The following is a 25,680-nucleotide window of genomic DNA, read 5'->3' as shown; positions in this document are numbered from 1 at the left end:
TGGTCAGGTGATGCAGATTCCAGACGGCACATGGAAGTATTGCCGTATAAAGGGGCGGTCCATCGGACCTGGTGGCCATGGCAACAGCTGGAAAATCCACTTTTGTTACCCCAAGTCACATCTCAGCAGAAAAGGACACAGTCTTTTCAGTCTCAGTCCTTTCGTACCCATAAAGGCAGGCGGGCAAAAGGCCAGTCATATCTGCCCAGGGTTAGAGGAAAGGGAAGAAGACTGCAGCAGGCAGCCCATTCCCAGGAACAGAAGTCCTCCACAGCTTCTGCCAAGTCCGCAGCATGACGCTGGGGCCATACAAGCGGACTCAGGTGCGGTGGGGGGTCATCTCAAGAGTTTCAGCACGCAGTGGGCTCACTCGCAAGTGGACTCCTGGATCCTACACTTAGTATCCCAGGTGTACATTGGAAATTCGAGACGTCTTCCCCTCACAAGTTCCTGAAGTCTGCTTTACCAACGTCTCCCTCCGACAGGGAGGCAGTATTGGAAAAAAATTCACAGGCTGTATTCCCAGCAGGTGATAATCAAAGTACCCCTCCTACAACAAGGGAAGGTGTATTATTCCACACTATATTGTGGTACTGAAGCCAAACGGCTCGGTGAGATCTAAAAGATTTGAACAATTACATACAAGGGTTCAAATCAAGATGGAGTCACTCAGAGCAGTGATAGCGAACCAGGACGATATGGTGTCACTGGATATCAGGGACGCTTACCTACATGTCCAAATTTTGCCCTTCTCACCAAGGGTATCTCAGGTTCGTGGTACAGAACTGTCACTATCAGTTCAGACGCTGCCGTTTGGATTGTCCACGGCACCCCGGGTCTTTACCATGGTAATGGCCGAAATGATGATTCTTCCTAAAAGAAATATGGACGCTTTCCTGATAAGGGCAAGGTCCAGAGAACAGTTGGCGGTCGGAGTAGCACTATCTCAAGTAGTTCTACGACAGCACGAGTGGATTCTAAATATTCCAAAATCGCAGCTTTTTCCGACGACACGTCTAATGTTCCTAGGAATGATTCTGGACACAGTCCAGAAAAGGATGTTTTCTCCCGGAGAAGAAGACCAGGGAGTTATCCGAGATAGTCAGGAACCTCCTAAAACCAGGAAAAGTATCAGTGCATCATTGCACAAAGGTCCTGTGAAAAATGGTGGTTTCTTACAAAGCGATCCCATTCGGTAGATTTCACGCAAGAACCTTTCAGTGGAATCTGCTGGGAAAATGGTCCGGATCGCATCTTCAGATGCATCAGCGGATAACCCTGTCTCCAAGGACAAGGGTGTTTTCTTCTGCGGTGGCTGCAGAGTGCTCATCTATGAAAGGGCCGCAGATTCGACATTCAGGACTGGGTCCTGGTGACCACGGATGCCAGCCTGAGTGGCTGGGGAGCAGTCACACAAGGAAAAAATTTCCAGGGAGTGTGATCAAGTCTGGAGACTTCTCTCCACATAAATATACTGGAGCTAAGGGCAATTTACAAGGCTCTAAGCTTAGCAAGACCTCTTCTTCAAGGTCAGCCGGTATTGATCCAGTGGGACAACATCACGGCAGTCGCCCACGTAAACAGACAGGGCGGCACATGAAGCAGGAGGGAAATGGCAGAAACTGCAAGGATTCTTCGCTGGGCGAAAAATCATGTGATAACACTCTCAGCAGTGTTAATTCCGGGAGTGGAAAACTGGGAAGCAAACTTCCTCAGCAGGCATAACCTCCACCCGGGAGAGTGGGGACTTCAGCGGGAAGTCTTCCACATGATTGTAAACCGTTGGGAAAAACCAAAGGTGGACATGATGGCGTCCCGCCTGAACAAAAAACTAGACAAATATTGCGCCAGGTCAAGGGACCCTCAGGCAATAGCGGTGGACGCTCTGGTAACACTGTGGGTGTACCAGTCAGGGTATGTGTTCCCTCCTATGCATCTCATACCAAAAGTACTGAGAATCATAAGAAGGAGATGAGTAAGAACGATACTCGTGGTTCCGGATGGGTCAAGAAGGACTTGGTACCCGGAACTTCAAGAGATGCTCACGGAAGAACCGTGGCCTCTACCTTTAAGAAAGGACCTGCTCCAGCAGGGGCCTTGTCTGTTCCAAGACTTACCGCGGCTGCGTTTGACGGCATGGCAGTTGAACGCCGGATCTTGAAAGGGCATTCCAGATGAAGTCATCCCTACCCTGGTCGAAGCCAGGAAGGATGTAACCGCAAAACATTTTCACCGCATTTGGCGAAAATATGTTGCGTGGTGTGAGGCCAAGAAGGTCCCTACAGAGGAATTCCAACTGGGTCGTTTCCTACATTTCCTGAAAACAGGACTGTCTATGGGCCTAAAATTAGGGTCCATTAAGGTTCAAATTTCGACCCTGTCAAATTTCTTCCAGAAAGAACTGGCTTCAGTGCCTGAAGTTCAGATGTTTGTAAAAGGGGTACTGCATATACAGCCTCCTTTTGTGCCCCCAGTGGCACCTTGGGATCTCAATGTTGTTTTGAGTTTCCTAAAGTCACATTGGTTTGATCCACTCACCACTGTGGAATTAAAATATTTCACATGGAAGGTGAAGATTCTATTAGCCCTGGCTTCAGCCAGGCGTGTGTCAGAATGGGCGGCTTTATCATATAAAAGCCCTTACTTAATTTTTCATTCTGACAGGGCAGAATTGAGGACTCGTCCTCAATTTCTCCTTAAGGTGTTTTCTGTTTTTCACATGAACCAACCTATTGTGGTACCTGCGGCTACTAGGGACTTGGAGGACTCCAAGTTACTTGACGTTGTCAGAGCCCTGAAAATATATGTTTCCAGGACGACTGGAGTCAGAAAATCTGACTCGCTGTTTAGCCTGTATGCACCCAACAAGATGGGTGTTCCTGCTTCTAAGCAGACGATTGCTCGCTGGATTTGTAGTACAATTCAGCTTGCACATTCTGTGGCAGGCTTGCCACAGCCAAAATCAGTAAAAGCCCATTCCACAAGGAAGTGGGCTCATCTTGGGCGGCTGCCCGAGGGGTCTCGGCTTTACAACTTTGCCGAGCTGCTACTTGGTCAGGGGCACACCCTGACTGAGGAGGACCTGGAGTTCTCTCATTCGGTGCTGCAGAGTCATCCGCACTCTCCCGCCCGTTTGGGAGCTTTGGTATAATCCCCATGGTCCTGACGGAGTCCCCAGCATCCACTTAGGACGTTAGAGAAAATAAGAATTTACTTACCGATAATTCTATTTCTCGTAGTCCGTAGTGGATGCTGGGCGCCCATCCCAAGTGCGGATTGTCTGCAATACTTGTACATAGTTATTGTTACAAAAATCGGGTTATTCTTGTTGTGAGCCATCTTTTCAGAGGCTCCTTCGTTGTTATCATACTGTTAACTGGGTTCAGATCACAGGTTGTACGGTGTGATTGGTGTGGCTGGTATGAGTCTTAGCCGGGATTCAATATCCTTCCTTATTATGCACGCTCGTCCGGGCACAGTATCCTAACTGAGGCTTGGAGGAGGGTCATAGGGGGAGGAGCCAGTGCACACCACCTGATCCTAAAGCTTTTATTATTATTGTGCCCTGTCTCCTGCGGAGCCGCAAAACCCCATGGTCCTGACGGAGTCCCCAGCATCCACTACGGACTACGAGAAATAGAATTATCGGTAAGTAAATTCTTATTATATATATAGGCAGAAAGATCTGTATGCAAAGGAGAGACATCAGTCAGATTTACTATTTAACTATCACCAGTAACTATCAGTAGCTTTTTAAAGAAATAAGTTTAGCTTAATGTGAGTATAACACCCGGTATAGCACTGACTGTACTCTGCACGATTTCCCTCACTTATAATTGGGATGTATAAGTGACTGGCAAACATCTGTTCTCAGCTTTTGCTGCAGTGCTTCTCCTATCATTCTCGAGAAGCTTGTGACTCGGCTACTGTACAAGCACAGATCATGTATTGCAGGCTCAATTATACATGAGAAATGGTGCCACCTACTGGATTATCACTGCACTGCTCTCTGCATCACATGGAATGCGATAATATATCGTTTTACCTAATCTAGCCTGAGTTCACGAATAGGCACTGATTACAGCGTACCTCTCCATCCTTTCTCAAGAGGCAGACCTCTCTTATGTAAAGATTAGTGTTTCTCTTTTATTATATGTTATAAGTTATATGCTTGTATTTTTTTAATTAAATGGCATTTCCACTTCAGTTAAACTATTCACCCTTTAATGAAAATAAACTATAAATTTAAGAGAGAGCCGATGTATATATATAAAAATTATATTTAATAGCTGAAAATAAAATAAAATTAGCAGTAGCTAATATAACAATGATTAATTATTAAAGAGCACACCTTAAACCGGTATATCCATTTAAACAGACACCAATTGTGTCAGTTCTCTAGGTAAAGTCCACAAGAAGACATGAAGTCCAGGTGTTTTTGAAAGGATTGATGCTATGGACGTGGCCACGCCTCCTGTTCTTGCACACCTGCCGAGGTATCCGACTTGAAAGCAACAGCGGGTCTGTTCTCCCCGCCAGCTGTTATACATCTCTACGGAGTTTTCAGAATAGCCGCGGACCTGATTTCCTGAACCGTCCACATCATCACACGGCTCTTTGTTAGCCGTCTATACCAGCACACGGCTCTCACTTTACAGTGAATCCACGGCTCCCTCTCCGTTGCGGCACTCGCACTGTGGGCATTGCAGGACACATCGCCGAGGACGCTCGGCTTTGGACCAGCCCACCCAAGGAGAGGTATAATCAGTAACAAACACTGGTATAATCCATGATATGGGACAATTACTTCACTGATTACTCACTGCATCTTGAGTATCCAGCTTTACGGCCATTACCATATATTGCTTTCAAAAACACCTGGACTTCATGTCTTCTTGTGGACTTTACCTAGAGAACTGACACAATTGGTGTCTGTTTAAATGGATATACCGGTTTAAGGTGTGCTCTTTAATAATTAATCATTGTTATATTAGCTACTGCTAATTTTATTTTATTTTCAGCTATTAAATATAATTTTTATATATATACATCGGCTCTCTCTTAAATTTATAGTTTATTTTCCCTGATACTTTGCGCAGCTGATTTTGTCTGTTTGTATTGTCTTTACCAAACACCCACATAGTGTTTTTCAGCCGCGCATATATCAGGGGAATTTGTCCACTAGCTTTCTGCATTATAGGCGCTGTATAAGCAGTTTCTTGTTTTTTTTTTTTTTTTTTTTTTTTTTATTCACCCTTTAATGCCATATTCTTTTTTTTTTTTTAATGATTATTTACAATGCAGCACTGACCGCTATTTACTCCAGAGTTTGGAAGATAATTACTAAGCCTTGGAGAGTTATAAAGTGGATAGAGGTAAAGTACCAGCCAATCAGCTCCTAACTGCCATGTTACAGGCTCTGTTTGATTGGTTTATAGTTAATCTCTCGCCACTCTCATTTTCCAAATCTTAGTACATCGGCCCCATTTGCTCCAATAGATTGTATTTTGTTTCACACAGCTCTTCTGCTTCCCTAGTACTCTATAGGGTGTTGTGTTTCACTATAGCGTGCTCTGAAATAATACACATTACAGAGCAGGAGGTTTACAGTATATATCCATGAAATTCGATAGCATGTAAATTGTAACAGGATGCCGAGCAGTGTATAGTGTCTGACTGGTGCTGGATCGCTGGAAGGGAAAATATAGTGTGTTGAACTCAAATGTTAATAACTACTACAGTATTTGATTATTTTGTTCTAGGCTTTGTGCAGCTTACTACGAAGAGATGCCACAATTAATTTTAAAGCCAAAGGAAATAGCTTGGTGTCAGTCCTATCCTGCAACCTCCTGATGGCGGCCTATGAAGAAGATGAGAACTGGCCAGACATTTTTGTTAAGGTGGGATGATTGAAACTTGCTGGAAGCTTAAAAAGATGTACATAAATATATATTCATGCACTACTCTGTGTAGCAAAAGTTATGCATTTAGCCCTCTGCTATGTACAGATAAATTATCAATGATGACGCAAGGTGACGTTCTGTTTGTGACATCCAAAAAGTTCCATAAGTGTCAGTCTTTTAAGCCTCAAGTAATGTTTTTTTTTATTCTTTCATAAAGCAGTTTATAATTTTTTTCCTCATCACATAACGCAGGGATGTTCAACATACGACTCTCCAGCTGCTGTGGAACTACACATACCAGCATGCCCTATCACGGATTTGCTATTCGAGCATACTAAAACTGTGGCAGGACATGCTGGGATGTGTAGTTCCACAGCAGCTGGATTGCCGCATGTTGTATACCCCTGACATACATTTTCAAAGGCTTGTGATTGGTAGACTACAGAAGCCAGCCAATCACGTGCACTTGACAAAAAAGTTATCCTGCCAAACTATTTTTACCTGTGAAACACAATATTAAAGGGCACAATCAGCCCTGGGGATTAACCATGTTAAGTTTATTTGAGGCCACTACTTGGTTTCCCCAGCAAGTTTCATGTTGCTCCTTTTGCTGTTTTTTTTAAGGTGTACATAGAAGACTCTTTAGGAGAGAGGATTTGGGTGGACAGTCCTCACTGTAAGATATTTGTTGACAACATTCAGACTGCATTCTGCACAAAAATGCCTCCAAAGAGCATGGCACTTCAGGGAGAAGCTGGACGAATAGCAGGAGACCTCAGCGCTGGTACGGACACCACTGATTTTCTGTTCAGTGCATGCGTTAAATTCATTGCTTGCAGTTTAGATGTATATTTTCCAACGTAATTTCCACTACTAAGCTTAAAATTAACTCTGCAAGCTACGAACAACTGAATCTGTATCTTGTTACTTCAGGCAACAGTCCTCACCCATCCATGACGGAGGAAGAAGACAGCCAAACAGAGCTGCTTATTGCAGAGGAAAAACTGAGCCCAGAGGAGGAGGGCCAGTTAATGTCACGGTATGTTTTCTTTTTCCCTACATCAGTCTCCTAAGAGACATTAACACCTGAATATAAAATGTTTCCCAGCTGTTGTTAAAGTAGAAGAATCACAAATTGTTTAACAGATGAAGCTGTAGAGAGGCAGTGTGTATATTGAATATGTATCCTTCAGTCATTCAAGACATTGACTAGCCATGAGGTTTCTTGCCACCCTCCAGAAGCAGTACACTTTACTTGCTTTGTCTCTCTAATAGCTAGGGAGCTTAAGTTTAGGGTTTTTGTGTCTTTCCAATAAAACAACCCCCCACCTGCCTACATATTGGCATATCATACAATGAGAATTCTTTGCCTAAGCAGAAGGGGGGGGGGGGGGCCTTTGTCTCTGCATGCTAGAGTGGCCCTGGACTTTAATCTGTGGCCCTCTAGCTGGTATGGAACGGAAATGTCCATCATGCTCTGACAGGTACGTAAGTTCATGCCAGGTGCACAGAGGCAAATTAGACAGGGCAGTGACTGCCCCAGTCATCGCAGTAGCACAGCTGAGGGGCCAAAGGAGGATGTAATGTGCCAGAAATCCCGCCAGTTATGGAAAATCACCAGCCACTTCCCCCCAGTTCTCTCAATCCTCATTCCTCCGTGTTTCTGCAACCACGCTCCTCCTGTGTCTCTCCAGCCACGCTCCTCCTGTGTCTCTCCAGCCACGCTCCTCCTGTGCCTCTCCAGCCACGCTCCTCCTGTGCCTCTCCAGCCACGCTCCTCCTGTGCCTCTCCAGCCACGCTCCTCCTGTGCCTCTCCAGCCACGCTCCTCCTGTGCCTCTCCAGCCACGCTCCTCCTGTGCCTCTCCAGCCACGCTCCTCCTGTGCCTCTCCAGCCACGCTCCTCCTGTGCCTCTCCAGCCACGCTCCTCCTGTGCCTCTCCAGCCACGCTCCTCCTGTGCCTCTCCAGCCACGCTCCTCCTGTGCCTCTCCAGCCACGCTCCTCCTGTGCCTCTCCAGCCACGCTCCTCCTGTGCCTCTCCAGCCACGCTCCACCTGTGCCTCTCCAGCCACGCTCCACCTGTGCCTCTCCAGCCACGCTCCTCCTGTGCCTCTCCAGCCACGCTCCACCTGTGCCTCTCCAGCCACGCTCCACCTGTGCCTCTCCAGCCACGCTCCACCTGTGCCTCTCCAGCCACGCTCCTCCTGTGCCTCTCCAGCCACGCTCCTCCTGTGCCTCTCCAGCCACGCTCCTCCTGTGCCTCTCCAGCCACGCTCCTCCTGTGCCTCTCCAGCCACGCTCCTCCTGTGCCTCTCCAGCCACCCTCCTCCTGTCTCGCTCCAGCCACCCTCCTCCTGTCTCGCTCCAGCCACCCTCCTCCTGTCTCCCCAGCCCAGCCCCCTTGTCTTTCAAGCCACCCAGTGCCTACCTAACTAGTCTCCTTCTGTCATTCCAGCCCCCAAATGTCTTTACAACTCCAGCCCCCTGCAGCCAATGTACATTATTCTATGGTTTCTGGCTGCGGCTGCTCCTCTTCGCGCTGCGGCCGGCTTCTCTGTCAGTGTGATGTCACACTTGCCTTGTCTCAAAAAAATCCAAAAACTTTATTGTACCAGGCAGCCGCCATCAAGCAACAGATGCAGCCTGGATACATCTCTGACCTTATCTCCCTTTACTCTCCCACCTGTCCTCTTCGCTCTGCTAATGCACGCCAACTCTCCTGTCTTCTGATTACTTCCTCCCGCTCCTATCTCCAAGATTTTTCACGTGCTGCTCCCTTTCTCTGGAATTCTTTACCTCTCCACCTCTCTACAATACTTCAAACGGGCTCTAAAGACCCATTTCTTTACCAAACCCAGCCAAATCTCATCCTAACCCTCTGTTCCACGCTCTTTATGTACCCCATCTGTGTCACCCCTGTCTGTCTACCCCTCCCCTTAGAATGTAAACTCTCACGAGTAGGGCCCTCTTCCCTCATGTACTTTTCTTACTTTAATAATCCTCAACTGCCCAAATCCCGCAGTTTTTGGCCACCTGGAACTTATCTCTAGGTCGTTTACTGGTGTAGTTATGCTTAGTTACACTGTACTTGTCCTATGTTGTCTTCAACTGTAAGTCACTGTTTTCCTGTTTTGATTATGTGCATATGTACTCTGTAAGTGGGCGCTGCGGAACCCTTGTGGCGCCATATAAATAAAGGATAATAATAATAATAGATCTCCTATAATTGCTGCTGCTAGTGATCAGCAGGTTGCAGGCATCAGTTATAGATCAATTTACCTGTGTCCCCCTGACAGCTGGCGTCCAGAGACTAATGCTTCCATTGGCTCCGAGATTTACACACTGCTCTTAGTGTACAGTATGTAATTCTATATATTACATTGTCTGAAAACTTTGGGAAAATGTAAGTTTCTCTAACGTCCTAGTGGATGCTGGGAACTCCGTAAGGACCATGGGGATAGCGGGCTCCGAAGGAGGCTGGGCACTCTAGAAAGATTTAGGACTACCTGGTGTGCACTGGCTCCTCCCACTATGACCCTCCTCCAAGCCTCAGTTAGATTTCGTGCCCGGCCGAGGTTGGATGCACACTAGGGGCTCTCCTGAGCCCTTAGAAAGAAAGTATAGTTTTAGGTTTTTTATTTTCAGTGAGACCTGCTGGCAACAGGCTCACTGCAGCGAGGGACTAAGGGGAGAAGAAGCGAACTCGCCTGCTTGCAGCCGGATTGGGCTTCTTAGGCTACTGGACACCATTAGCTCCAGAGGGATCGACCGCAGGCCCAGTCCTTGGTGTTCGGTCCCGGAGCCGCGCCGCCGTCCCCCTTACAGAGCCAGAAGCAAGAAGAGGTCCGGAAAAATGGCGGCAGAAGACATCAGTCTTCACCAAGGTAGCGCACAGCACTGCAGCTGTGCGCCATTGCTCCTCATGCACACTTCACACTCCGGTCACTGAGGGTGCAGGGCGCTGGGGGGGGGGCGCCCTGAGCTGCAATAAAAACACCTTGGCTGGCAAAAATACCACAATATATAGCCCTAGAGGCTATATATGTGGTAAATTCCCCTGCCAGAATCCTGAAAAAAGCGGGAGAATAGGCCGCGGAAAAGGGGCGGAGCTATCTCCCTCAGACACACTGGCGCCATTTTTCCTTCACAGATCCGCTGGAAGGAAGCTCCCTGGCTCTCCCCTGCAGTCTACATCAGAACAGGGTAAAAACAGAGAGGGGGGGCACTAAATTTGGGCGCAATACATATATAATATAAAAAGCAGCTATAGGGGACATAACTCAGTTAGTCCCTGTATATATATAGCGCTCTGGTGTGTGCTGGCATACTCTCACTCTGTCCCCCCAAAGGGCTTTTGTGGGTCCTGTCCTCATTCGGAGCATTCCTTGTGTGTGTGCGGTGTGTCGGTACGGCTGTGTCGACATGTTTGATGAGGATAATGATGTGGAGGCGGAGCAGATGCCTTTAGAAGGGATGTCACCCCCTGCGGGGCAGACACCTGAGTGGATGGGCTTATGGAAAGTAATGAGTGCACGTATAGACTCCTTATATAAAAAAATTGACGACATGCCAAATGTGGGACAGCCGACTTCTCAGCTCGTGCCTGCCCAGGCGTCGCATGGGTCGTCAGGGGCTCTAAAACGCCCGCTACCGCAAGCAGACCCAGATGTCGACACTGATACTGACACCAGTGTCGACGACGATGAGTCAAACCTGATGCCCACTAAGGCCATTCACTGCATGATTGAGGCAATGAAAGAGGTGTTACACATTTCTGATATAACTACAAGTACCACTAAAAAGGGTATTATGTTTGGAGAGAAAAAACTACCCGTAGTTTTTCCCCCATCAGATGAATTAAATGAAGTGTGTGAAGAAGCGTGGGCTTTCCCTGATAAAAAATTGGTAATTCCTAAGAAGGTACTAATGGCGTTCCCTTTCCCGCCAGAGGATAGGTCACGTTGGGAAACACCCCCTAGGGTGGATAAAGCGCTCACACGTTTGTCTAAAAAGGTGGCACTACCGTCTCCGGATACGGCCGCCCTCAAGGAACCTGCTGATAGAAAGCAGGAGGCGATCCTGAAGTCTGTATATACACACACAGGCATTATACTTAGGCCAGCTATTGCGTCAGCTTGGATGTGCAGTGCTGCCGCTGCTTGGTCAGATAAACTGTCAGAAAATATTGACACATTAGACAGAGACACGATCCTGTTAACCATAGACCATATAAAAGACTCAGTCTTATATATGAGAGATGCACAGAGGGAAATCTGCCGATTGGCATCTAAAGTAAGTGCATTATCCATTTCTGCTAGGAGAGGCTTATGGACTCGCCAGTGGACAGGAGATGCAGATTCTAAAAAGCACATGGAAGTGTTGCCATATAAGGGTGAGGAATTATTTGGGGATGGTCTCTCGGACCTAGTTTCCACAGCAACGTCTGGGAAGTCAGCATTTTTACCCCATGTCCCCTCACAGCCTAAGAAGGCGCCGTTTTATCAGGTTCAGTCCTTTCGGACCCAGAAAAACAGGCGTGGAAAAGGCGGGTCTTTTCTGTCCAGAGGCAGAGGTAGGGGAAAAAGGCTGCAACAAAAAGCAGGTTCCCAGGAGCAAAAGTCCTCCCCCGCTTCCTCTTCCAAGTCCGCCGCATGACGGTGGGGCTCCACAGGCGGAGCCAGGTACGGTGGGGGGTCGCCTAAAAAATTTCAGCGATCAGTGGGTTCGCTCACAGGTGGATCCCTGGATCCTGCAAATAGTATCTCAGGGGTACAAGCTGGAATTCGAGGCGTCCCCACCCCACCGGTTCCTAAAATCTGCCTTGCCAATTGCTCCCTCAGACAGGGAGGCGGTGCTAACGGCAATTCACAAGCTGTATTCTCAGCAGGTGATGATCAAGGTACCCCTACTTCAACAAGGCCGGGGTTATTATTCCACACTATTTGTGGTACCGAAACCGGACGGTTCGGTGAGACCCATTCTAAATTTGAAATCCTTGAACACATACATAAAGAAATTCAAGTTCAAGATGGAATCGCTCAGGGCGGTTATTGCAAGCCTGGACGAGGGGGATTACATGGTATCCCTGGACATCAAGGATGCTTGCTTGCATGTCCCCATTTACCATCCTCACCAGGAGTACCTCAGATTTGTGGTACAGGATTGCCATTACCAATTCCAGACGCTGCCGTTTGGACTGTCCACGGCACCGAGGGTATTTACCAAGGTTATGGCGGAAATGATGATACTCCTTCGAAGAAAGGGAGTTTAAATTATCCCGTACTTGGACGATCTCCTAATAAAAGCGAGGTCCAAGGAACAGTTGTTGGTGGGAGTAGCACTATCCCAGGAAGTGATGCACCAGCACGGCTGGATTCTGAATATCCCAAAGTCACAGCTGGTTCCGACGACACGGCTACTGTTCCTGGGTATGATTCTGGATACAGTCCAGAGAAAAGTGTTTCTCCCGGAGGAGAAAGCCAGGGAGTTGTCATCTCTAGTCAGAGACCTCCTGAAACCAAAACAGGTATCAGTGCATCACTGCACGCGGGTCCTGGGAAAGATGGTGGCTTCTTACGAAGCAATTCCCTTCGGCAGATTCCATGCCAGAATCTTTCAGTGGGACCTGTTGGACCAGTGGTCCGGATCGCATCTTCAGATGCATCGCTTAATAACCCTGTCTCCAAGAACCAGGGTGTCTCTACTGTGGTGGCTGCAGAGTGCTCATCTTCTAGAGGGCCGCAGGTTCGGCATACAGGACTGGGTCCTGGTGACCACGGATGCCAGCCTTCGAGGCTGGGGGGCAGTCACACAGGGAAGAAACTTCCAAGGACTATGGTCGAGTCAGGAGACTTCCCTTCACATAAATATTCTGGAACTAAGGGCCATCTACAATGCCCTAAGTCAAGCAAAATCCCTGCTCCTACACCAGCCGGTGCTGATCCAGTCAGACAACATCACGGCAGTCGCCCATGTAAATCGACAGGGCGGCACAAGAAGCAGGATGGCGATGGCAGAAGCCACAAAAATTCTCCGATGGGCGGAGAATCATGTACTAGCACTGTCAGCAGTGTTCATTCCGGGAGTGGACAACTGGGAAGCAGACTTCCTCAGCAGACACGACCTCCACCCGGGGGAGTGGGGACTTCACCCAGAAGTCTTCCAGATGCTGGTAAACCGTTGGGAAAAGCCACAGGTGGACATGATGGCGTCCCGTCTCAACAAAAAGTAAAAAAAATATTGCGCCAGGTCAAGGGACCCTCAGGCGATAGCTGTGGACGCTCTAGTATCACCGTGGGTGTACCAGTCGGTTTATGTGTTCCCTCCTCTGCCTCTCATTCCAAAGGTATTGAGAATAATAAGAAAGCGAGGAGTAAACACAATTCTCGTGGTTCCGGATTGGCCAAGACGAGCGTGGTACCCGGAACTTCAAGAGATGCTCTCAGAGGACCCGTGGCCTCTACCGCTCAGACAGGACCTGCTACAGCAGGGGCCCTGTCTGTTCCAAGACTTACCGCGGCTGCGTTTGACGGCATGGCGGTTGAACACCGGATCCTAAAAGAAAAGGGTATTCCGGAAGAAGTCATTCCTACGCTTATTAAGGCCAGGAAAGATGTTACGGCAACGCATTATCACCGCATATGGCGAAAATATGTTGCATGGTGCGAGGCCAATAAGGCCCCAACAGAGGAATTTCAACTAGGTCGATTTCTGCATTTCCTGCAAGCAGGAGTGGATATGGGCCTAAAACTAGGCTCCATTAAAGTACAGATCTCGGCTCTGTCGATTTTCTTTCAAAAAGAACTAGCTTCAGTACCTGAAGTTCAGACTTTTGTAAAAGGAGTGCTGCATATTCAGCCCCCGTTTGTGCCCCCAGTGGCACCTTGGGATCTTAACATGATGTTGAGTTTCTTAAAATCACATTGGTTTGAGCCACTTAAAACCGTGGATCTGAAATATCTCACGTGGAAAGTGGTCATGTTATTAGCCTTGGCTCCAGCCAGGCGAGTGTCAGAATTGGCGGCTTTATCATGTAAAAGCCCTTATCTGATTTTCCATATGGATAGGGCAGAGTTGAGGACTCGTCCCCAATTTCTCCCTAAGGTGGTGTCAGCGTTTCACCTGAACCAGCCTATTGTGGTGCCGGCGGCTACTAGTGAATTGGAGGACTCCAAGTTGCTAGACGTTGTCAGGGCCCTGAAAATATATGTTTCCAGGACGGCTGGAGTCAGAAAATCTGACTCGCTGTTTATCCTGTATGCACCCAACAAGCTGGGTGCTCCTGCTTCTAAGCAGTCTATTGCTCGCTGGATTTGTAGTACAATTCAGCTTGCACATTCTGTGGCAGGCATGCCACAGCCAAAATCTGTAAAGGCCCATTCCACAAGGAAGGTGGGCTCATCTTGGGCGGCTGCCCGAGGGGTCTCGGCTTTACAACTTTGCCGAGCAGCTACTTGGTCAGGGGCAAATACGTTTGCAAAATTCTACAAATTTGATACCCTGGCTGAGGAGGACCTGGAGTTCTCTCATTCGGTGCTACAGAGTCATCCGCACTCTCCCGCCCGTTTGGGAGCTTTGGTATAATCCCCATGGTCCTTACGGAGTTCCCAGCATCCACTAGGACGTTAGAGAAAATAAGAATTTACTCACCGGTAATTCTATTTCTCGTAGTCCGTAGTGGATGCTGGGCGCCCATCCCAAGTGCGGATTGTCTGCAATACTTGTAAATAGTTATTGTTAACAAAAGGGTTATTGTTGAGCCATCTGTTGAGAGGCTCAGTTGTTTTCATACTGTCAAACTGGATATTGTATCACGAGTTGTACGGTGTGATTGGTGTGGCTGGTGAGAGTCTTACCCGGGATTCTAAATCCTTCCTTATTATGTCTGCTCGTCCGGGCACGGTGTCCTAACTGAGGCTTGGAGGAGGGTCATAGTGGGAGGAGCCAGTGCACACCAGGTAGTCCTAAATCTTTCTAGAGTGCCCAGCCTCCTTCGGAGCCCGCTATCCCCATGGTCCTTACGGAGTTCCCAGCATCCACTACGGACTACGAGAAATAGAATTACCGGTGAGTAAATTCTTATTTTTTCCTCTTTTTAATATGTAAATCCTTAATCCTCCAGTTATTCCCAATTAGATGTAAAGAAAAGCAACATTGCTCATTTTTTAAGAAGATTTTGTTTTATTTAATTTTGCCATCATTGCAGTAAAGTGTGTGTGTGTATATATATATATATATATATATATATATTTCTCTAACGTCCTAGTGGATGCTGGGGACTCCGTAAGGACCATGGGGAATAGACAGGCTCCGCAGGAGACAGGGCACTTTAAGAAAGAATTAGGATACTGGTGTGCACTGGCTCCTCCCTCTATGTCCCTCCTCCAGACCTCAGTTTGAATCTGTGCCCGGACAAGCTGGGTGCTACTTAGTGAGCTCTCCTGAGCTTACTATAAGAAAGTATTTTGTTAGGATTTTTTATTTTCAGAGAGATCTGCTGGCAACAGACTCTCTGCTACGTGGGACTGAGGGGAGAGAAGCAGCCCTACTCTCTGAAGATAGGTCCTGCTTCTTAGGCTACTGGACACCATTAGCTCCAGAGGGATCGTACACAGGATCGCACCCTTGGTCGTCCGATCCCGGAGCCGCGCCGCCGTCCCCCTCGCAGAGCCAGAAGACGGAAGCCGGCGTGAGAAGCATGAAGACTTCGAAATCGGCGGCAGAAGACTCCAGTCTTCATCTGAGGTAGCGCACAGCACTGCAGCTGTGCGCCATTGCTCCCACACTAAACCCACACACTCCGGTCACTGTAGGGTGCAGGGCGCAGCGGGGGGGCGCCCTGGGCAGCAATTGGGAACCTCATGGCAAAAAGCAACATATATACAGTTGGGCACTGTATATATGCATGAGCCCCCGCCATTATTTTACACACAAAACGCGGGACAGAAGCCCGCTGCTGAGGGGGCGGGGCTTCTTCCTCAGCACTCACCAGCGTCATTTTCTCTCCACAGCTCCGCTGAGAGGAAGCTCCCCAGGCTCTCCCCTGCAGAATCACGGTAGAAAGAGGGTGAAAAGAGAGGGGGGGGCACATAAATTTGGCACAAAAACTGATATACAGCAGCTACTGGGTTAACACTAAGTTACTGTGTGATTCCTGGGTCATTTAGCGCTGGGGTGTGTGCTGTCATACTCTCTCTCTGTCTCTCCAAAAGGCCTTGTGGGGGAACTGTCTTCAAATAGAGCATCCCCTGTGTGTGTGGTGTGTCGGTACGCTTGTGTCGGCATGTTGACGAGGAAGGCTATGTGGAAACAGAGCGGGTACAAATGAATGTGGGGTCGCCGCCGACGGTGCCGACACCCGATTGGATGGATATGTGAAAGGTTTTAAATGATAATGTTAATTCCTTGCATAAAAGGTTGGATAAAGCTGAAGCCTTGGGACAGTCAGGGTCTCAACCCATGCCTGATCCTACAGCGCAGAGGCCGTCAGGGTCTCAGAAGCGCCCACTATCCCAAATTGTTGACACAGATATCGACACGGATTCTGACTCCAGTGTCGATGGCGATGATGCAAAGTTGCAGCCTAAAATGGCTAAAGCCATCCGCTACATGATTATAGCAATGAAAGATGTGTTACACATCACAGAGGAAACCCCGGTCCCTGACAAGAGGGTTTATATGTATGGGGAAAAAAGGCAAGAGGTGACCTTTACCCCTTCACATGAGTTAAATGAGTTATGTGAAAAGGCTTGGGAATCTCCAGATAGGAAACTGCAGATTTCCAAACGGATGCTTATGGCGTATCCTTTCCCGCCAACGGACAGGTTACGCTGGGAATCCTCCCCTAGGGTAGACAAAGCTTTAACACGCTTATCCAAGAGGGTAGCCCTACCGTCACAGGATACGGCCACCCTAAAAGATGCTGCAGATAGAAAACAGGAGGGTATCCTGAAATCCATTTATACACATTCAGGTACCCTGCTAAGGCCGGCAATTGCGTCGGCCTGGATGTGTAGTGCTGTAGCAGCATGGACAGATACCTTATCTGAGGTACTTAATACCTTGGACAAGGATACTATAATACTGACACTGGGGCATATAAAAGACGCTGTCCTATATATGAGAGATGCCCAAAGAGACATTAGCCTACTGGGCTCTAGAATAAATGCTATGTTGATTTCTGCCAGAAGGGTCCTGTGGACTCGGCAATGGACAGGAGATGCCGACTCAAAAAGGCACATGGAGGTTTTACCTTATAAGGGTGAGGAATTGTTTGGGGACGGTCTCTCGGACCTGGTCTCCACAGCTACGGCTGGAAAGTCAAATTTTTTGGCATATGTTCCCTCACAACCTAAGAAAGCACCGTATTACCAAATGCAGTCCTTTCGATCACAAAAAGGCAAGAAAGTCCGAGGTGCGTCCTTTCTTGCCAGAGGCAGGGGTAGAGGAAAGAAGCTGCACAATACAGCTAGTTCCCAGGAACAGAAGTCCTCCCCGGCTTCCACTAAATCCACCGCATGACGCTGGGGCTCCACAGGCGGAGCCAGGACCGGTGGGGCCGCGTCTCCGATAATTTCAGCCACAAGTGGGTTCACTCACAGGTGGATCCCTGGGCTATGGAGATTGTGTCTCAGGGATACAAGCTGGAATTCGAAGTGATGCCCCCTCACTGTTACCTCAAATCGGCCCTGCCAGCTTCCCCCATAGAGAGGGAAATAGTGTTAACTGCAATTCACAAATTGTATCTCCAGCAGGTGGTGGTAAAGGTTCCCCTCCTTCAACAGGGAAGGGGTTACTATTCGACAATGTTTGTGGTACCGAAACCGGACGGTTCGGTCAGACCCATATTGAATTTAAAATCCCTGAACATTTACCTGAAAAGGTTCAAGTTCAAGATGGAATCGCTCAGAGCGGTCATCGCAAGCCTGGAGGAGGGGGATTTTATGGTGTCTTTGGACATAAAGGATGCTTACCTTCATGTCCCTATTTATCCAGCTCATCAGGAGTACCTCAGGTTTGTGGTACAGGATTTTCATTACCAATTCCAGATGTTGCCGTTTGGTCTGTCCACGGCACCGAGGATATTTACCAGGGTAATGGCAGAAATGATGCTGCTCCTGCGAAAGCAAGGAGTCACAATTATCCCATACTTGGACGATCTCCTCATAAAGGCGAGGTCCAGAGAGCAGTTGCTGATCAGTGTAGCACGCTCTCGGGAAGTGTTACAACAGCACGGCTGGATTCTGAATATTCCAAAGTCGCAGCTGATTCCTACGACGCGTCTGCCCTTCCTGGGCATGATTCTGGACACAGACCAGAAGAAGGTTTTTCTCCCGACGGAGAAGGCGCAGGAACTCATGACACTGGTCAGAGACCTCTTAAAACCAAAACAGGTGTCGGTGCATCACTGCACGAGAGTCCTGGGAAAGATGGTGGCGTCATACGAGGCCATTCCCTTCGGCAGGTTCCATGCGAGGACCTTTCAATGGGATCTGTTGGACAAGTGGTCCGGATCGCATCTACAGATGCATCGGCTGATCACCCTATCCCCCAGGGCCAGGGTGTCTCTTCTGTGGTGGCTGCAGAGTGCTCACCTTCTCGAGGGCCGCAGATTCGGCATTCAGGACTGGGTCCTGGTGACCACGGATGCAAGCCTCCGAGGGTGGGGGGCAGTCACACAGGGAAGAAATTTCCAGGGTCTGTGGTCAAGTCAGGAGACTTGCCTTCACATCAATATCCTGGAACTAAGGGCCATATACAACGCCCTAAGTCAAGCGGAGACCCTGCTTCGCGATCAATCGGTGCTGATTCAATCAGACAACATCACCGCAGTGGCTCATGTAAACCGCCAAGGCGGCACAAGGAGCAGGGTGGCGATGGCGGAAGCCACCAGAATTCTTCGATGGGCGGAGAATCACGTACGAGCACTGTCAGCAGTGTTCATTCCGGGAGTGGACAGCTGGGAAGCAGACTTCCTCAGCAGGCACGACCTCCACCCGGGAGAGTGGGGACTTCATCAGGAAGTCTTCACGCAGATTGCAAGGCGACGGGAACTGCCACAGGTGGACATGATGGCATCCCGCCTCAACAAAAAGCTACAGAGGTATTGCGCCAGGTCAAGAGACCTTCAGGCAATAGCTGTAGACGCACTGGTGACACCGTGGGTGTTCCAGTCGGTTTATGTGTTTCCTCCTCTTCCTCTCATACCCAAGGTGCTGAGAATCATAAGAAAAAGAGGAGAGAGAACAATACTCATTGTTCCGGATTGGCCAAGAAGGACTTGGTATCCAGAGCTGCAAGAAATGCTCACAGAGGACCCATGGCCTCTGCCTCTAAGGCAGGATCTGTTGCAGCAGTGGCCCTGTCTGTTCCAAGACTTACCGCGGCTGCGTTTGACGGCATGGCGGTTGAACGCCGGATCCTAGCGGAAAAAGGGATTCCGGATGAGGTTATTCCTACGCTAATAAAGGCTAGGAAGGACGTGACGGCTAAACATTATCACCGTATATGGCGAAAATATGTTGCTTGGTGTGAGGCCAGGAATGCCCCTACAGAGGAATTCCAGCTGGGCCGTTTCCTTCACTTCCTACAGTCGGGAGTGACTTTGGGCCTAAAATTGGGGTCCATTAAGGTCCAGATTTCGGCCCTATCCATTTTCTTTCAAAAAGAACTGGCTTCTCTTCCTGAAGTTCAGACATTTGTAAAGGGAGTGCTGCATATTCAGCCCCCGTTTGTGCCTCCAGTGGCACCTTGGGATCTTAACGTGGTGTTGAGTTTCCTGAAATCACACTGGTTTGAGCCACTTAAAACCGTGGAGTTAAAATATTTCACGTGGAAGGTGGTCATGCTATTAGCCTTGGCTTCGGCTAGGCGTGTGTCAGAATTGGCGGCTTTGTCACACAAAAGCCCCTATCTGGTTTTCCATATGGACAGGGCAGAATTGCGGACTCGTCCACAATTTCTGCCAAAAGTGGTGTCATCTTTTCATATGAATCAACCTATTGTGGTGCCTGTGGCTACTCGTGACTTGGAGGATTCCGAGTTACTAGATGTAGTCAGGGCTTTGAAAGTTTATGTAGCCAGAACGGCTAGAGTCAGGAAAACTGAATCGCTTGTTATCCTGTATGCATCCAACAAGCTGGGTGCTCCTGCTTCAAAGCAAACTATTGCTCGCTGGATCTGTAACACGATTCAGCAGGCTCATTCTGCGGCTGGCTTGCCGCTTCCAAAATCAGTAAAAGCCCACTCCACAAGGAAGGTGGGCTCTTCTTGGGCGGCTGCCCGAGGGTCTCGGCATTACAGCTTTGCCGAGCGGCTACTTGGTCAGGTTCAAACACCTTTGCAAAGTTCTACAAGTTTGATACCCTGGCTGAGGAGGACCTTGTGTTTGCTCATTCGGTGCTGCAGAGTCATCCGCACTCTCCCGCCCGTTTGGGAGCTTTGGTATAATCCCCATGGTCCTTACGGAGTCCCCAGCATCCACTAGGACGTTAGAGAAAATAAGATTTAACTTACCGGTAAATCTATTTCTCGTAGTCCGTAGTGGATGCTGGGCGCCCGTCCCAAGTGCGGACTTCTTCTGCAATACTTGTATATAGTTATTGCTTAAATAAGGGTTATGTTATGGTTGCATCAGCGTTATCTGATGCTCTGTTGTTGTTCATGCTGTTAACTGGGTAAGTTTATCACGAGTTATACGGTGTGATTGGTGTGGCTGGTATGAGTCTTACCCTGGATTCCAAACTCCTTTCCTTGTACTGTCAGCTCTTCCGGGCACAGTTTCCTTAACTGAGGTCTGGAGGAGGGACATAGAGGGAGGAGCCAGTGCACACCAGTATCCTAATTCTTTCTTAAAGTGCCCTATCTCCTGCGGAGCCCGTCTATTCCCCATGGTCCTTACGGAGTCCCCAGCATCCACTACGGACTACGAGAAATAGATTTACCGGTAAGTAAAATCTTATTATATATATTTCTGCTGTGGGGTACACTGGGCTCCACAAGGATTGGACAATGGGGTGTAGAATAGGATCTTGATCCGAGGCACCAAACAGTCTCAAAGCTTTGACTGTTCCCAGAATGCACAGCGCCGCCTTCTATATCACCCCGCCTCCCAGCACAGAAGCTCAGTTTTGTAAGTTGGTGCTGCAGTAAGCAGGCACTTAACATAGGGGTTGCTCCAAGCAGCCCTAAGAAAAGCTTTTTATGAGGTAAAAAGTGAAGACTTCAAGGGCAGCAGCGGTGGTAAATGTTTTGTGACATTCACTGCTGCAGCTCCAGCTCTCCCCAGTGGCGCTGTACACTCCCGAGTCCTGGTTGCTGGGTACCTACAGCGGAGGCTCCGGTTTTCTTCACGTTAGACACACACGGCTGGGGCTCTCCAGGATCGCGGGGCCGCACTTCGGGAGGTGGTAAGTGGGTCCCGCTTGCGGGTCCCGGTCTTTATCGCGATCCGGCGCGGCCAGTGGGAGGCGGGCCGCGCACGCTGGCGGTGGACACTGTGGCTGTACAGATGATCCCACTAGATCATCAGGGCATGGGCGCAGGTCAGGTTTTCTCTCTAAACCAATTCTTATATCGCCCACAGTACCCGGTGGTTTTGCCAGCAGAGGGGATAAGGCTTAGACCTGAAGCCCCTCCCCGAGCCCCAGGGCACCATTTCTAGCAAGTGTTCCCGCCCTGGAGCTGCATATCTGTCTTTTCCTCACTCCCTGTCAGTGTCTGCGGCGCCATTATCCCTCAGCTCACTGTTCCTGGGACTGCTTGGGCAAATCCTCGTATGTAAAGCCGCCTGGTTGTCAACGCTGTGACTTTACATGACACTTAAGTATTCTACCTGCCTTTTTAGACAGTGATAGTTAAGAAAGAGTGCATTTAGTCAGGGGTTTATAGTACAATTACCCTGTGATATACATCCAGTTCTTACTGTGTACTGTTATATCTATTGTTATATAGCTGTGTAAGCTAGTCCAGTGCAGTATTATTGTCGGTAATAACCTCTGCATTGTACAAACTGTGACTATTTGTGTGTGCATTTGATAGCTGAGTGGTGTCCATTGCGTGTCTTTCACTCATCTTGCTATCCCTATATTCCATAACCTGAGGGGGCTTGGTGCGTCAGGTGTTATCTAATATAGGATTTTCACAAAGATATACTGTATTACGTATTTTTCTCTGTGATTTAGTCACCATATCTCTCCTTTATCTCTGCTAGTGCTGACTACACTGCGCAGGGGTTTGGGTTTAGAGGTATAGTGTTGCTGATAATTGTACCTCATACTGCAAGTTATATCATGTCTGATTCTGAGGGTAACGGTTCTGGGGCGGAACACACTGCTGGTGTTGCTGAAGCCACAGACAAATATGAGGAGAATATAGCAGCTGTGGGCTCTGGTTCTGGGGGCTCCTTGCCTCCCAGTGGGACTGTGGCAGCGGAGGCACATACTGACCCACCGTGGGCCGCTTTTTCCACACTTCTGCATACGCTAGTTCATAAACTAACACCCCCAATGGGACCCGCAATGCCGGTACAACCGTATGTGGTCCCTGCAGCTAACCCGCCGTGGGCGGACGATTTATCTGCTCAATTAAAGAAGTTGAACCAGTCCTTGACTACTAACAAGTCTGACCAATGCTCGCCTACGTCCAAGAGGTCCTCTAAGCGAGCGCTTGTCTCCTCACAATCCACTGCCGTCACTGACACCTCGTCTGATGAAGACGGCACATATACTGACCCCACAGATTCTGACTCAGATACGGCTGATGGGGAGGGTAGTTCACATGTGGATGTTCCTGATCTTTTGGAGGCTATTAAGTTAATTCTGCAGATTACGGATGATCCCGAGCCATCCGTCCCTCCTAAGAAACCAGATAGGTTCAAGCGTCAGAAGGTGGTTAAACAAGTTTTACCTCACTCTGATCACCTAGTGGATATACATCAGGAACCCTGGGAAAACCCGGGTACGAAGTTTGTGCCTCAAAAGAAGATGCTGGCTCGCTATACCCTCGCGCCAGAGCTGTCTGAGAATTGGGAAACGCCTCCTCCAGTGGACTCACATGTGGCTAGGATGGTGGTTTCCTCAGCTCTACCTGTCACTACCGTCACGTTTCTAAAAGAGCCTACGGATAAACGTGTGGAGGGTTGTCTGAAAACGATTTACACCCTCACGGGTGCTGCACAAGGGCCCACTATTGCAGCTACATGGGCTGCAGAGGCTATTGAAGCATGGGCCTTGGAGTTAAAGCTGAAATCTCCTCTGACCATGCTAGACAATGCTTGTCATATATTGTCACAGCTTCTCGATATATTAAAGAGGCGGCTTTTGATGCCGATATCCTAGCAGCCAAGGCCTCTACTACGTCAGTCCTGGCTCGCCGGATATTGTGGCTGAGATCCTGGTCTGTGGATCTGGACTCTAGAATAACCCTGGAGGTACTCCCTTTCAAGGGAGATATTCTGTTTGGGGAGGACTTAAATAAGATAGTGGCTGACTTGGCTACTGCCAAAACTGCCTATCTGCCTAATACCGCTCATTCTGTGTCGAAGGCTAAAGGTACGTCCTTTCGCCCCTTTCGTCCTTCAGGTAAAGCAAAAGGTCAGGCGTACCATAAGCAGGCCCGCACTTCCAAACCTGGTAAGCCGAAGCCCAAAAGAGCCTGGCCTGCCCGTCAGCCAGCTGCCAAGACCGCTAAGCCTGCCGCATGACGGGGCGGGCCTCCCCCTGGGGGATCCCAGGGTGGGGGGCCGGCTTCTAGGGTATACCCAGGAATGGTTGAAGACCACTTCAGATGCCTGGGTACGGGAAGTCGTCAGTCGAGGTTACGCCATAGCCTTCAAAAACCGACCCCCTCATCGATTTTGCCAGACAGACGTCCCTTTGGATCAGACAAAGGCAAACACTCTTCACTCGGTGGTACAGACCCTCCTGGATACAGGAGTCGTAGTACAAGTGCCTCTTGCTCAGAGGGGCCGGGGGTACTATTCTCCGCTGTTTCTAGTCCCGAAACCAAATGGGTCCTCCCGGTCCATTCTTAACCTCAAGGCATTGAACAGGTTTGTGAAGATTTCCAAGTTCCGTATGGAAACCCTTCGCTCTATAGTTCTGGCCTTGGAACCTGGGGACTACATGGTCTCCCTGGACATACAGGATGCTTACCTGCATATTCCTATAGCAGTGTCACATCAACAATACCTGAGGTTTGCTATTGGCAACATCCATTACCAGTTTCGGGCATTACCTTTTGGTTTAACAACGGCTCCGCGAGTCTTCACCAAAGTTATGGTGGTGATGACGGTGGTACTCCGCCGTCAAGGGGTCAGGATACTGCCATATCTGGACGACTTGTTAATCCTGGCAAATTCCCCAGATCTTCTTCTGCGTCATCTGGATATGACGGTCCGGTTTCTACAAGCCCACGGGTGGCTCATCAACTGGAAGAAATCCTCCCTGGTCCCTGCTAAGAGCATGGTGCACCTGGGAGCGCTGTTGGACACTCACAACTAGAGGTTGTTCTTGTCTCAGGAGAAAGTCCTGAAGCTTCAGGACAGGATTCGTTGCTTCCTTTCTCGTCCGCAAGTGTCGATACATTCGGCAATGCAGGTGCTGGGCCTCATGGTATCAGAATTCGACATGGTGGAGTATGCTCAATTCCACTCTCGCCCCCTCCAGAGGCTGATTCTAGCCAAGTGGGACGGCCTGCCTCACCGGATCAGATCTCAAATAATCTTATTAACTGCGGAGGTCCATCTGTCGCTGCTTTGGTGGCTCCGGGACCAACAATTGTGCAGGGGTCGTCCCTTCTGGATATCCAACTGGGTCCTGTTGATGACAGATGCTAGTCTAAGAGGTTGGGGCGCGGTGCTGGAGCAGCACTCCCTTCAGGGTCGGTGGACCAAGGAGGAATCTCTTCTCTCGATCAACATTCTGGAATTGCGGGTGGTCTTCAATGCGTTGAACCTGGCCCAGCATTTAATTCAGAACCGTCCTGTTCAAGTACAGTCGGACAACGCCACCACAGTGGCTTACATAAATCATCAAGGCGGCACTCAAAGCCGTTTGGCAATGAAGGAAGTCTCACGGATTCTACGTTGGGCAGAACGCCATCTACCGGCCATATCGGCAATATTCATTCCGTGAGTCCTGAATTGGGAAGCGGACTTTCTCAGTCGTCAGGACGTACATGCCGGCGAGTGGGGCCTCCATCCAGAAGTGTTTCAAATCCTAGTGGAAAAGTGGGGTCTTCCAGATGTAGTTCTGATGGCGTCTCGACGCAATCACAAGGTTCCGGTCTTCGGAGCAAGGACAAGGGATCCTCAAGCAGCATTCGTGGATGCGCTGGCGGTGCCGTGGAGGTTTCGGCTGCCGTACGTGTTCCCTCTGGTGTCACTCCTGCCCAGGTTAATTCGGAAGTTCAAGCAAGAAAGATAGTGATGGCAGTATCAACGCGTTTCGGTCATGTGACCTTTATCAAGAACTTGATAAACTTGATAAAGGTCACATGAAAAAACCTGTGGATACATGCCATTTGGGTGGATATAAGCTGGAGTGAAAGACACCTCACTGAGCGCCCAGTAAAGATACCTTGATAGGAGCTGCATTCCACTTCAGAGTGTGAGTCAGGGTACGAGATATTTTGGGATATTGTACATGCCAAAGATACCGTGATGTGTTTGATCCCTGCATTGTTTCTGTGAGTGTTGTGGTACGCATCCTTTAGTGATCAGTTTTCTTCTGGGGGCTCCCATTTCGTTTTTTTCACCTGCTAGGATAAGAACATCTA

The 25,680-nt window shown here is 48.9% G+C and overlaps 1 protein-coding gene across 6 annotated transcripts in view; it reads left to right on the top strand.

The window, feature by feature from the left end:
• INTS1 (integrator complex subunit 1) overlaps positions 1 to 25,680 on the top strand; it is a 324,003-nt gene that overhangs the window by 81,090 nt on the left and 217,233 nt on the right. For all 6 annotated transcript variants that reach the window (XM_063934591.1, XM_063934592.1, XM_063934589.1 and 3 more), the window contains 3 exons: positions 5,763 to 5,900; positions 6,528 to 6,687; positions 6,837 to 6,942. In XM_063934591.1, the coding sequence (XP_063790661.1) occupies positions 5,763 to 5,900; positions 6,528 to 6,687; positions 6,837 to 6,942 (404 nt within the window). The remainder of the gene's footprint in view (positions 1 to 5,762; positions 5,901 to 6,527; positions 6,688 to 6,836; positions 6,943 to 25,680) is intronic.

The sequence above is a fragment of the Pseudophryne corroboree genome, chromosome 7 (genome assembly GCF_028390025.1).
Source record: "Pseudophryne corroboree isolate aPseCor3 chromosome 7, aPseCor3.hap2, whole genome shotgun sequence".
NCBI classification, from domain to species: Eukaryota; Metazoa; Chordata; class Amphibia; order Anura; family Myobatrachidae; genus Pseudophryne; species Pseudophryne corroboree.
Note: the sequence above shows the minus strand (reverse complement) of the source record. Positions and strands in the feature narration are given on the sequence as shown.